The 14,521-nt window shown below is 44.7% G+C and overlaps 2 protein-coding genes across 4 annotated transcripts in view; both read left to right on the top strand.

Annotated features, from left to right (window-relative positions):
- Positions 1-14,521, top strand: part of LOC121393056 — a 1,743,327-nt gene that overhangs the window by 1,048,060 nt on the left and 680,746 nt on the right. The window lies entirely within an intron of this gene.
- Positions 10,082-14,374, top strand: LOC108705914 (fibrous sheath CABYR-binding protein). The gene is made up of 10 exons (XM_041585490.1): positions 10,082-10,754; positions 11,212-11,254; positions 11,610-11,679; positions 11,779-11,818; positions 11,945-12,032; positions 12,128-12,181; positions 12,279-12,338; positions 12,486-12,559; positions 12,650-13,643; positions 14,216-14,374. Exons 2-10 carry the CDS (start codon positions 11,222-11,224, stop codon positions 14,264-14,266), a joined length of 1,464 nt encoding a protein of 487 aa, XP_041441424.1. The 5' UTR covers positions 10,082-10,754; positions 11,212-11,221; the 3' UTR covers positions 14,267-14,374.

The raw sequence follows: 14,521 nt of genomic DNA on the forward strand, positions 1-14,521 counted from the left end.
ATACGAATACAAAAAGTGACCCTTTAGATTTAAATCATCAAACAGACAAACAAAGGGCAGATACATACTTTATACATGGCTTTCCTAATCTCAAGAGGTGGTGCTTGCCTCTATAATTGTACCTCCCCCTTACACAGATGGATATAATGCCCTTATAGCCCCCAGCATGGATTAGGGGCGACTGCGTAGAGATGGAAGGACAGTCTCGACCCCCCCACACAAATCTATTAGCCATAACAGAGCGGCTGCCTAGTGGAAGCATGGAGGACATTACCACCCGGGTTAAGCAATACTCATTGCTTTCTCCACCTCACATATGGTCCTGTCACGAATAGATCATGCCTTTCTAACCAAAAGAGCGCCAACATGGTGAAGAGTATTAACATTACCTGTCGAGAGGCATCATAGACTACGTCCCCATTGAATTAGATTGAGGGCTAAAGCCCAGCAAAGCAGACAGGTGTTCTTTTAATCCTCTCTGGTTGCACCTACTAAAAATCAGGATAGAGTAGAAGAAACCATTACCAGACCTTTTAGGGGCCATTGAGGATTCAGACAACCACCTCAATGGGTGGGAGGCGCCTGAAAGGGCATCTCTGTAGTTCTTTCATGTAGAAATCAATGCCTACAAGGGTCAATATGCCATTAGGCAACAACAGCTAGAACAGAAGTAAATTAGGATAGAAACACAAGTCGCTAATACATCCACAAATCAAGGATTTGAGGAACTGAAATCAGCTGCAAGAGGCGGTTGCAGACTATATGACTGAAAAGGCAAAGCAACAGTACCTTTTCTCCAAAGTAAATATTCTCGAGCACGGAGAAAAAGCAGGGGAAAATGCTAGCCATTGTCCAGACAATACTCAACACCCCTGCTATCACTCCTCCTAAAAGACGCAAATCGGGAATCCAACCGCAGATCCGTTGGAAATACAAACTATTCTAAAGGGCTTCTACTCCAAGCTGTACTCGTCCACCCTAGCCCCCGCAGATATGCCAGGGGTAGAAGCATTCCTTAACTCGGTGCAGCTTCCCCAACTAATTCCTGAGTATCGAGAGTACCTGGAGTCAAGTATATCCCTAATTGAGGTGCAAGAGGCCATTGATTCTTTCCCTAATGGGGAAAGCTGAGGGTGCTGATGGATTGCCCATAGAGCCCTGTATAAGGTCTGGAGTACATTAATTCCCAAAAACCTGTCCCCTATCCAAGCACTCCTCATGGTGCCTGTCAAAGCTAACAGACTAACCTCAACCCCATTTTAGGAATGTCAAGTGGTCTATCCAAGATTACCCATCTAATGGGAATTTCAAATGTTCACCCGTCTACCCCGCTATGGGGGAAATGCCAACCTGGGCGGAGTGTGGAGCTAAAGCCCCCAGAAGGTTGGTTAGACAAAGGGGTACGCACAATAGATGATGTATGGTGACATGACAAACCCCTTGCATTCTCCGAACTTGAGCTGGTAGGGCCATCCCCTCATCCCATTGGTTATTCTATATGAGGCTCAGGTTAAAGCTAACAAAGTGGTACAAAGAGAAGCCCCGGGAAATAGCTGGGCACCTAATCATTGCACTAATAAATACAGAAAAGACCCAGGGCATAAGTTCAAGGGTGTACAAACTGATCTGTAAGTACCGACACAAGGATAAAGCCTTAAAATGCAGAGAGCAAGGGAAAGGGATCTTGGAGTCCTTACTGATACGCAGTTCGGCTGCGCTTAAAGCCCCGTCTCAAGTGTCCTTCATTCCTAGGCACAGAATATTACAGCTGTACCTCCTACATAGGGACCTACTACACGAGGAGCAGACTAATGTTCCCCAATCTCTCACCACAATGTCTTAGATGCAAACAAGCAGTGGGGGATCTACTACATACCCTTTGGAGTTGCCCCAAGCTTCAGGCATACTGGAGCGAGACACTGGAGATCCTAGAGGAAGTAACGGGGAGGGATAACCTAAATGACCCTAAACTATGCGTATTAAATATACAGTCAGATACTATTGTGGACTCTCAAGGGGCTCTATTCCTAAGTAAAGCTCTATTTCAAGTGCGTAGAATCATTACCCTTAACTGGAAAGCAGAGGCCCCGCCAGTAGTAGCACATTGGATAACTGAGGTGTCTAATCTGGCCAACACAGAGTTCATGTTAGCCAAATATAAGGGCTGGATAAGTTCCATAGGATATGGGACCCCTGGCTAAGGAAATACCCCCCGCAGAGGTACTGGAGCTGTGATTATTTGTAAAATAAACTCTGTCAGGGTAAAGTATAGTGTGACCGGACATAAGTAGATATTAGCTAGAACTGGATCATTATTGTCTCCTGTAATGGAATATTGTTGTCAAGCTCATACGTATATCCTACTGAATGTGATGTATAAATTTGCTTATGTTCAATAAAATTTACCTGAAACAAATAAAAGTTAACTCAAAGGTGAACAACAACCTTTAAGTTAACTTTTAGTATGATATTTTGGTTTCCATTTTTTATTATTCGTGGTTTTTGAGTTATTTAGCTTTTTATTCAGCAGCTCTCCAGTTTGCAGTTTCCAATATCTGGTTGCTAGGGTTCAAATTACCCTAGCAACCATGAATTGACGTGAATAAGAGACTGCAATATGAAAGGCAGAGGCCTAAATAGAAAGATGAGCAATAAAAAGTAGGAATAACAATAATTTGTAGCCTTACTGAGCATTGGTTTTAGATGGAGTCAATGACCCCCATTTGAAATCTGGGAAAAAGTCAGAAGAAGGCAAATATTAAAAAAAAACGATGAAAAATAAATAACGAAGACCAAAAGTTGCTTAGAATCGCCCATTCTATAAAATACTAAAAGTTAACTCAAAGGTGAACCACAACTTTAGTATGGTGGCCCAACCCTGGGGAAGAGTCCTGCGTGGAAACAATTTTTAATACCAAGACCTGTAACCCACACCCACATTTTTACCCTACCTGACCCGCAACTGCCTGATCTGCAAACTGATCCACGAAAAGCTGACCACCATAAAGCAGGAAGTGCCGTTGCTGGAAACCAGAAGTGATGTCATCATTAGTGGGCTAGGCAGAAAAAAACATTTTTAAAACACTTTTAAAGGAATAAAACTTGATAAGATCCACAACTTGACCTGCAAACCCTCAGACCCCCAACCTGCATCTGAAAGTCCTTCCTACATCCTACAGGTTCGCTGTTTTTTGGGGGGGGTACCCAACACCCTGCAGGGCTCTACCCTGGGGTACTCAGACTCTTAGGACTGCCCTGCTGGAGCACCAGGAAAATGGCACCAATCAGCTCTCCAACACTTGGATGCTCCATTGGGGTAAAAGGCGGATAAATTATAGTCCCTCGTGCCCAGTGTGTTTACAGTTGACAAACAAACCCATTTATTGTGGAGGAGAAAACGTGTCTTTGCTGATAGAAGTGAATCCTTGTAGGTCTGCTCTATGGACTCCCATTCAATAATCACACGCAATAACATGGAAATAATTATTCTGGCCGGGAGATTCTAATAGCTTTTAGTCTTCTATCCTGCAAAGTTGCTCAGAGACGCCGTTGTGGTTTCCGATGGTGTGTGTGTGGCAAGGTTGTGTTGCGTTCTTATCTGAGGTTCCAGACTGTAGAGCTTGAACACCCTGGGGGCAGTGACAGATGAAAGCCTGAAGGGTAGCTAGGGTGAGATTTGGGGGAGAAAGCATATTTGTTCTCCTACGTACCCCTGAAATGCCAAGTTTTGAAGGCCAGTTAGGATAAGATGTTGGGTGTCTTTTTTTCCTAGATATCACTGAAAGATCATCTTGAAGGCCAAGTAGGTTAAGCCTTTTTGGTGAATGTCTATTTTCTGTCCTACATACCCTGAAAGACAATTATGAAAGCCAGTTAGGGTAAGATTTAAGGTAAGCGTTACTGATCTAGTTACCCCTGAAAAGCCACTTGAAAGGCCAATTTCAGTGAGATTTGGGGTGAAGTTATCTGATGTCCTAGATATGTACGTACTATGGGGGAAAATCACTAACGGGCGAAAATTCGCCAGCGACGGCTTCATCGCCTTGCCACACTTCGCCAGGCGCAACTTCACACAGACAACAATAATTCACCAAGTTGCGAAGTTTCGTTGCCACCGCCAAACACTTGTGAAGTTGCGCTGTTACTACGGCAGGCATAGCGAAGTTGCACTAGCGTTAGTGCATATGGCGGGAAGTTAAATTTCAATGGACGTATATGTTGCAGCAAATACATTACACTACAGAAGCCCAGGGAACCTTAAGAAATAAATAAAGTTGTTATATTGCCCTACACATGAGCCCACAGTATAGTTTATGTGCCATATGTAAGGCCCGGACTGACTATCTGTTGGTTCTGGCAAATGCCAGAGGGGCTGCTGTAAGTTGCCATAGACAGTCACTATTTAGTGGGCTGATGGGGGGCTGCTTGGGCCTCTGTGTACTTGAATGCCAGGGCCTATTGTGAATCTCAGTCCGGACCTGTAAGGAAATGTAGGGGGAAAGGAGGGTACCAAAAAAAAAATGTACATCTCTTTTAGCCTATCACCCTGTAAAAAGGAAAAGACGCCATTGTTTTTTTTTTGGACCAAGTCCTATCTACTCTATTGCATTTCGCCTGGTCTGAGGTGGCGAAGGCAAGTCTGGTGATAGAGTTAACGTTCAGTAAAAACATAAACTCATTGAATTTGCGTAGTAACGCTCTTTCGCCAGAGGGAAAACACACCTGCCGTTAGAGTGTGAAGTTGCGCTAGAGTCCATCTCCTAATTATGCCGGTGCCCATTAGTAAATTGGCGAAGTGCCAAAATGACGTCACGCTGGCGAATTTTCTCCAGCATTAGCCACTTTGCCCTTTAGTTAATTTGCCCCTATGGCTTAATAGCTGATGATTTCTTATATCGTAGATACCTCTGAAAGACCATCATGAAGGCCAATTAGGGGAAAATGTGGGTCAAGTGTCTGTTTGATGTCCTAGATACCCCTGAAACATCATCTTGAAGGCCATCGGGGGCCAGTTAGGGTGAGATTTGGGAAGAATGCCCTGGATACAAAACTCTATGATGGTTCGTTAGGGTGGAATTTGGGGTCTAATGTTTGAAACCATGGCTGATAGACATTGATATTTCCTACATCTGGAACTTTGTTATGAACTAAAGAGGGGGGGGCTGAACAAAAGCAGGACCTCCTACTACAGGATCTATCTTTTTATCTCCCTCTCTCTATCTGTCTGTATCCACCATTCACCAGTCTACTTCTATCTATGCATCTCATATGATCTCTCTCTCAATGTATCTGTCTCAATCTCTCCATATACAATTCATTGATTTCCTTTAAGTTATATAAATAGAATACATTAGAGCAAAGAATAATAAGTTAACAAATATAATTCTAACCCGTCTCTTGCTTGAACGTTCTGTAACCCAAAGCCTGGCCAGCGGCACCCAAAGTCATTGCTGTGAAGGTGCAATTGTCACGGGGGCCTATCGGCTCTCAGCGAGGGAAGTCCGGACCTAGGAGGAAACTTCTGGTTAAAGTCTAAGATCACGGTACAGAAGGGATCAAGAATAAACGTAGTCAAGATACAGGCAATAGTTCAAAAGGCTGGCGGCAATAATCAAAACAGAAAAATCCAATAATCAGCAATCACAGGAAAATAGAAACAGCCAGGAATGAAGTAGCCACATCCTACAATCGGGCATTGAACCCGTGACCTTGGTGTCCTTGTATTTTAAATTTTGGCACCAGACACATCATCACGCATCTGCACACCGGCGTCCAGGGTCGACTGGGGGGCCTTGGGCCCACTGGGACCTCTGTCCAGGGCCCCCTCTGGCCCCCCTACTGTGAGGTGCCGATCGGGCCACACACATGAATGAGCACACAGCGCACATGCGCGAACAGCGGGCGCATGCGCAGACGGCGCCGAAAGAAAACTTTTTTTTTAGAATTCCTATATCAGAAGAGGGGTCTGGCCCTGCGGGGCCCATGAGGGTCGGTGGCCCACCGGGTTTTTCCCGGTTTCCCGCCGGGCCAGTATGACACTGCCGGCGTCACTAGGCTGATGTCCACGTGGTGGCTATGGGTGCCGTCATCTTGGAAGCGGCGCTGTAGAGGAACGGTGAGCCCTGACAGCAATGCCCTCTCAGTGGGAGGCCATAAGTACCCACTTCTCTCTCTCTCGGCAGCCCTATCTCTAACCCCCTTTTGCTCTCACCTGATTGTTTTCCATTAAGGGCGACAAATTTTTATTTGTGGATTGCTCTTCATGCTGCATTAGCTTAAGGGGGTCGAGTACTCTCCCCTCAAGCCTTACTCTCCCCTCATACAATACTCTTCCATCATACAATACTCTCCCCTCATACAGTACTCTCCGTTCATTCAGTATTCTCCCCTCATCTGTACTCTTCCTTCATACATTACTCTCCCCTCAACGCGTCGGGCAGGGTTGACAGGTCTAATTATAAACCACCAGCAACCCTGGCGTTGGCATTTGAATTCTCGGATCACAAGGTAAACAAACAATATCCTACACTTTAATACACAGTACTCTCCCCTCGTACTGCACTCTCCCCTCATCTATACTCTTCCCTCATACAATACTGTCCCCTCATACAGTACTCTTTCCTCATAAAGTACTCCCCTCGTACTGCCTCTCCCCTCGTACTGCACTCTCCCCTCATACAGTACTTTCCCCTTATACAGTACTCTTCCATCATACATTACTCTTCCCTCAATGCAGGGTTGCCAGGTCTAATTTTAAACTACCAGCCTGGCAACCTTGACGTTGACATTTGAATTCTCGCATACATGGTAAACACACAATACCCACTTTATTATAAAGAATAGGTGGGATACATAAACTACTTGAGCGCCTAGTCTACAACCGACTAACCTCATTCCTCTCTGACAATAACCTGCTGTACCCCCTACAATCTGGTTTTAAGCCACAACACTCCACTGAAACTGCACTGACTCGACTAACTAATGACCTTTTAACCGCTAAAGCCAACAATCATTTCTCACTACTAATACTACTTGATCTCTCAGCTGCATTTGACACTGTAGATCACCATCTCCTCCTCCAGTCCCTGCACTGGCATCCGCTACCTTTCAGAATCAAATTCAAATTAATGACCCTGACTTCAAAGCACTTCATAACTCTACCCCACCCTACATCTCTGAACTCATCTCTATATACTCACCCAACCACTTACTACTCTCCTCTACTGACCTGCTACACAACTCTTCTCTCATTACCTCCTCACATGCTCACATTCAAGACTTTGCAAGGGCTGCACCCCTCCTCTGGAACTCTCTCCCATGGTCTGTCCGACTTTCTCCCAACTTTTTCTGCTTTGAAGAAATCTCTTAAAACGCACTTCTTTCGAGAAGCCTCCCCTCACTCTGCTTAACTACCAAATGCAACACCACATACAGTACCACATTTCTTGTCCCAGCTCCTACTCAATTCCCTATATACACCCCAATAAAACTATTGATGCTTCTATCAGCAGCTATTAAGCTCCATCACTGCACTCTTAAGTTATATACCTTATGGCATCTAATTATCTACATCCCATGCTGTTGTTGAACTACACATCCCAGGCTGTTATTAAACAACACTTTAATATATAAGCTAAAGTTGGTATTTAAACTTACTGTGAGGCTGGTTTACACTATTTATGTACTTAATGTGATGTATTCAATAGGCAGTCGCTTAGTTCTCACGTCATAGTTGTGACTGCTGTTTTTCCCGCCAGTACATAGATATAAGGCTCGTTTTAATACTATGTTAGCACTTTGAGAAAGGCCTCGTTGGGCCCAAACGTTAGTCTGTAACCTGCATTAAAGCTATCTATAATCGTTTACTCCCTGAGAGTGTGGTTCTTTTTAGAAGATTATATATATATATATATATATATATATATATATATATATATATATATATATATATATATATATATGAAATTAAGCACCTAATCTGTTATATAAGAGCGATTATATCGCAAGGTAGAAAACTTCTAATGAAAAGAAACACGATTGCTTTACAACAGGAGATGTAGTAACAATTTGTAACTTATGAACTTGCAACTTGTGAACTTTATGATACATTTAACTAATATGAAGTCGTGTAGTGATGTGCGGGTCGGGTTTTTCTCCGCGCCCGCCTGAGCCTGACTTCTGACTTCCCTTTATAGACCCAACCCGCTGATGATGTCACAAAAGGGCGGGGTGAGCAGGCGCAGGGGATATAAAGCCAGAAGCCGGCAGTTGAAGTTGAGGATCGGGGTCGGTGGGGTGCGGGGTCGGCCTGAACCGGGTCCAGCAGGTATTGGGCCGGCACGCATATCACTACTATGAAGTCTAGATTGTTTTTTAACCATTTTTTCAATGTATTGATAATTGCCATGTTAATTGATAGAATAGAAAATAGAATAGAAAATACCGCTCTGACTCACCGCTAGCCTTCTTTGCAATACAGGCGGCCCATGGATCTGTCTCTGGGCGCTGGATTCTCTTGGCGTCCCACACCTCACTGAATAGGAAGAAGAAAAGACAACGTTTCTGCTCACCGGAGTGCTTTAAAATAAAAAAATCTTTATTGTTCCATAATAACGGACATGCTAATGATTAAGGCCGTCTGTGCCCGAAACGCGTCAAGCTAGACGTGCTGTGTGCCCATTACTATGGATCAATAAAGATTTTGGATTTTAAAGCACTCTGGTGTGCGGAAACTTTGCCTATGTTAATTGATATGACAAGTTCCTTGGGAGGGGTTTTCTCTTGGGTATAAGACACATGGTGGTATAATGGATACTGAGGTCTCTGAGAAGTACGTTGTTGCGAAATGCGTTAGACCTTGGATGCTGATTTTTAACCAAAAAAAATAATAAAGATGGATGTTTTTTTTAAACCGATGCTGAATTGAGCGATCCTTAACCTTCGGAGTGCGCTGCAACACTTTTTTTTTTCCAACACTTGGTGAAATTGTTTCCCTTAGCGACAGACTTGGGGCAGCAGCCCCCGAGTCAGACCACAAATCGGCTAAGCCAATCCATATATTTTACCTGTAAATGAGTGTCGGGTGGCCTGTGTGCGGGGGATTAACTTGAAATCATAAGTGTAGGGCTCGGGCCAAGAGCACCCGGGCCACGTGGATTGAACAGTGAGCGACTATAGAACCCAAAGGCCTAATTATAGTTGGATTGGTGGGAGTTTAATAGACAAAGAGGATATAGCCGCTACGGGTGCTGGATATATGTATATATATAATTTGTGTGCTATGAACAACAGCAGCAGCACTGATTGGAACCCTGGCTGATGAATGAATGGATCCAACAGACTCAATAGGCCACACATACAAAGCAATACTCAGTGTACTTAATAGGCTGTGTATGTACTGCACATCTAATTAGAAATAAATGCCATATAAACCTCACTCATCAAAAGGGGACACTTCCCCTTTAAGAGTAGGGAACAGAGGTGACTTCACCCAGGCGTTGTGACAGTTGGTTCAGTCCGTTGGTTGGCCCTGTGGTGAGAGGTAAGTGGACTTTCCCTCTGGGAGATTTATTGCCAAAAAACTTTATTTTAGTGCAAAAAGAGGCAGGAATTTGGGCAATGTTTTTCCCCCGGACTAGTGGGTGTTGCACCTCTCACTGATTTTAGTGAATTTAGAGAATTTTTCCCTAAAATGTGCTTGGGAGGAGCCTTTAATCTTAGTGCTGGTTGGGAGACACAGACCAGGATTTGGCAGTTATACAGGACTGTCAGCAAATATTCACATTTATTAATGAAGGGAACATTTGGGGACCCCTGTACCTCACCATAAGCTGCTTAATTTGTGTTCCCAGTACTGACAGGCTCCTTAGAGATTTGCCCCTCTGCCCCCTGGTATCTGCCCCCAGCCCTGCTCTTATGTACCAACATTGTAGCTAAATACATGTTCCCTTTATCCAAGTCTGGAACTAGGGGTGGGAAGCAGAGGCACGTGCCATGGGGACAGTAGGGGGTGATAGTAAATGAGCGGGAGGGACATACAGCAGGTCCCATAGAAGAGAGGTGACTTTACCCATAGGGATTTGACAGTTGGTTTTGTCCGTTGGTTGGCTCTGGGTTAAGTGTATATTCTCTCCAAGACATTTTTTTGCCAAATATCCCTTAAATTAGTGAAAAATTAGATAGTTGGTGCCCCCCAGTCTGTAACTAGGGGTGGAAAGCAGAGGCACGAGCCATGAGGACAGTAGGGGGTGATAGTAAATGAGTGGGAGGAACAGCAGGTTCCACAGAAGAGAGGTGACTTTACCAATAGGGATTTGACAGTTGGTTTAGTCCGTTGGTTGGCTCTGGGTTAAGTGTATATTCTCTCTGGGGTTATTTGACAAATAACATTTACAACAATAAAAAAAAAAGGGACCAGGACCTGACAAAGCTCAAGTTTAGGGGACAATAGATCTCTGTCTTCCTCTGTATTATATAGGAAATATTAAGCGCTAAATTCATTAACTTGCCTTTTTATTCTCTTTTCTATACAGATTGCTACAGAGCTTTTCCTGCTTTTTTTGGACTGATTTTGCTGCTACACCTGCCTGATAACACCTGGGTTTATTTTTGGCTTCTCCATTGTTCAGTCACATCCATCTTCATCTGAACAGTGTAAGAGAGAGCCAGGGGTTCCTTAGGGAGACCCCCTTGGGGTGCCCCGGCCTTGGGCCGCCCCCTATTTTTTTTTAACATCAGAGAATCTTCTTGAAGAGGTAAATCTTGCAAATTCAACTGATTCAGCTCATGATTTCTTCTTCAGCAAATCTGCCCTAAATTCACTTGAGGGGGGTCCCACGTGGCTTTGTGCATATGAGCCCATACGGTTACTGTATATGGGATTTATAAGAAGCCAATCCATCGCTATCAGCAGCATTAATAATACAAATAGGGGAATATACAGAAGGAAATAATTGCCTTTAAGTTTACTTTTAGTATGTTATACGATGGCTAACTCTTAGCAACTTTTCAATTGGTTATCAATTGTTTTTTTTTATAGCTGCTGAATAAAAAGCTAAATAACTAAAAAATTACACAAATTATAAAAAATGAAACCCAAGTGCAAATTGTCTCAGAATATCACTCTCTATCATACCAAACGTTTATTTAAAGGTGAACAAACCCTGTAACCGTGACTTCATTTTGCCTGATTGTGTCCATTTGTCCCTTTAGGTTTTCGACGATGGAGGAGATAACGATCAAGACATCTCTCCTGGTAATGCCTCAGTGTAAAATAAATCCTCTCTCATCTGAACTGCTGTTTCCCTTTCACTCTTCTATATAAGCTCTCCTTAAGCAGCTGTCTGTCTGTCTGCACTGCTTCCTTTTATACATACAGGTGGGAGCTGCCATACCATTTGCCTCTGTGCGGGTAGAACTGACATCCAGGAAAAACAACCACTACGTTTATTTCCTTTTTCAGTATAAAATCTCCTTATTCCTGGAATGTTTGCCCCATAGAAACCCCAAACCCTTTTCTGTCTCTATTCTCCTCAGATCCAGACTGACTGTGAGCAGCATTTAGAGCCATTTAGTATTCTGTCCCTAATGCTCTTTCCTTTCACTTACAGCCGCTGTACGTCGTCCTGGAGGACTTCAGGGAGGAAGACACCGACTTTAAGGCCCTTGCCTCTTATTACGGTAAAATCCTATTTTATTTATCAGTTCCTACGTTTTATTACATGTGAATTCCTTTCCCCCTTTAGCTCAGTATTTAACATAAATGTGTTTTTCCCACAGAACATCACTACCGGGTCCACTTCGGCAAGAACGTCGTCCTGTAAGTAAAACATAAATGCTCTTATTACATGTTGGGAATCATTTGCTATTGCCCCAGGGGTAAGTGCAAGGGCAATAAGGCTGGAAAATGTTTTTATTAATGCTCAGTGATATTTTTCTTTTTCAGAGAGGACTTTATTCTTCGATATTTCAGCGACCCGAGGACGACGCACAGAGACAACATTTACGAGTACTGGGTGATGATCGATTATCTGGTATGTAATGCAGAACAGATGTCTAGATAAATAGAGAATAAATGATATTAGATTGCCAGCTCTTGTGTAACACTGCAACTTTTTTTATGTTACAGGAAGTGCTCGAGAGGGAGTGTATCGCCCTCTACAGTGAGGAGTTGCTGCCTCCTGTAAGTGTCACTATTATTATTATTATAGGAGAGGTTATTATTCACTGTGTGTCTCTATAATAATTATATTATTAACATTGACTCTCTCCTTCCACAGGAAGCATCATCAGAACACTGGAGATGGGGGCAGCATTTTGAGTATCTGCGGCTGCAGAATGTAAGTTCCCCCATCACATGGGAATCCCACACCCTCACTGCCCTCAGCGTATAAAGGTACTATTAGCAGCACATATACAGACATAATCATAACTGTCTCCTTTCTTTCCCCTTTGCTCCTATCCTTGTGCCTCCCCTGCACCCGCAGACTATCCAATGGCACCTTCACCAGCTTGCCATGACGCTCTGGGAGAGGGAGCAGAAGCTGCAGGAGGCTGCTGGGTATGTATTTTGCACTAAATACTTTCAATTACACTTACTGCCACTTTACAAAAATTGAAAATAAAGAAATTTATTTCCCTCCAAACCTAGTGAGGAACAAAAGGCAAGTCCTGCAGCTGAGGGAGAGGAGGAAGGAGCTCCTGCAGCAGAGGAGGAGAAGGAAGAGGGAGCTCCTGGAGTACAACAAGCTCCTGCAGAAGAGGTGCAGAAGGAAGAGGGAGCTCCAGGAGAACAGCAAACTCCTGCTGCTGAGGAGAAGAGAGAGCAGGGAGCCCCTGGGGAACAGCAAGCTCCTGTAGCTGAGGAGGAGGAGAAGGAGGAAAGAGCTCCAAAACAACAGCAAGCTCCTGCAGCGGAGGAGGAGAATGGAGAACAGGGAGCACCTGGGGAACAAATAGCTCCTACACCGGAGGAGGAGAAAGAAGCGGGAGCTCTTGATGAACAACAAGCTCCTGCTGCGGAGGAGAAGGAGGAGAGAAAAGAGGGATCTCCTGGACAAGAGCAAACTCCTGCTGCGGAGGAGGACGAGCAGGGAGAAGAGGGAGCTCCTGGACAACAGCAAGCTCCTGCTGCGGAGGAGGAGGAGAGAGAAGAAGGCTCCCCAGAGGAACAACCAGCTTCTACACCGGAGGAGGAGAAGGAAGAGGGAGCTGATGGAGAACAGCAAGCTCCTGCAGCGGAGGAGGAAAAGGAAGATGGAGATCCAGAACAACAACAACCTCCTGCAGCGGAGGAGGAGAGAGAAGAGGGAGCCCCTGGGGAACAGCGAGCTCCTGTTGCAGAGAAGGAGGAGGGAGAAGAGAGAGCTCCTGAACAACAGCAAGCTCCTGCTGCAGAGGACGAGGAGAGAGAAGAGGGAGCCCCTGGACAAGAGCAAGCTCCTGCTGCTGCCGAGAAGGAGGAAGAGGAGGGAGCCCCTGAGAAACAACAAGCTCCTGCACCGGAGGAGGAGAAAGAAGAGGAAGTAGATAAAGATCAAGCTCCTGAGGTGGAAGAGACCACCAAAAATCCTCCGGTGGTAGAAAGGCCGACCCTCCGAAAACGGGTCAGGAAGGCCATAATGAAAAGGCTCCGCAGGGTTTGGGTAATGTATCAATTTACTGACAATTACCCTTCTTCTAGAGATACCTCATGTTGTCCAATGCAGCTCCACTTTACTTCCTGCTCTTCTGAGCATTTTCAATCAGAACAATAGAAAGGAAGTCATACACCCTGTCTGTTGAGCCCGCAGGCTGATCACTTTGAGGGCGCACCCCATAGACCAATGTTTGGCTGCCTTTAGGGTGTAAGAGGTTGCTGACAGGGATCTAAGTCTGCAGATAAAGTGTTGATTGTATAGTAGGCCAATAACAGGGGAGGCAGGTAACTCTTACAGGGCTGCTGGACATCTGGCTTAGATATCCACCTTTGGAAATGGGTTGCCACTGGGTAATGGACTGGCACCAGCTGATCAAAGAGTATAAAAGAATAAATGGTGCAGACTCAGACTGAGATTCATAAGAGGCCCTGACATTCCATGTGTAGAGAGACCCAAACAGTCCCCAAAGGCCCAACAAATAGTGCGCTCTTAAAGCAACACTGAGCCTTTAATATCATAAAGAAACAAGTGTTTGTCTTTATTCTTATCTTAACATTTTCTAAATCTTTTCTTTTCAGCATTCCACCCAAAGACTCACCTGCTGCCGCCGACCCACCACCACGGCCTGAATCCTTTCCTTCCAACCTACCTATCCCGAGAGCGTATGTCTGTGTGTGTCTGTCTGTTATGTACAGGAGGGAGAGTAGGGGGTTGTGTACAGGAGGGAGAGTAGGGGGTTGTGTACAGGAGGGAGAGTAGGGGTTGTGTACAGAGGGAGAGTGGGGGTTATGTATAGGAGGGAGAGTTGGGGTTATGTACAGGAAGGAGAGTAGGGGGTTGTGTACAGGAGGGAGAGTAAGGGGTTGTGTATAGGAGGGTAGAGT

The sequence above is a fragment of the Xenopus laevis genome, chromosome 3L, assembly GCF_017654675.1.
Source record: "Xenopus laevis strain J_2021 chromosome 3L, Xenopus_laevis_v10.1, whole genome shotgun sequence".
NCBI lineage: Eukaryota > Metazoa > Chordata > Amphibia > Anura > Pipidae > Xenopus > Xenopus laevis.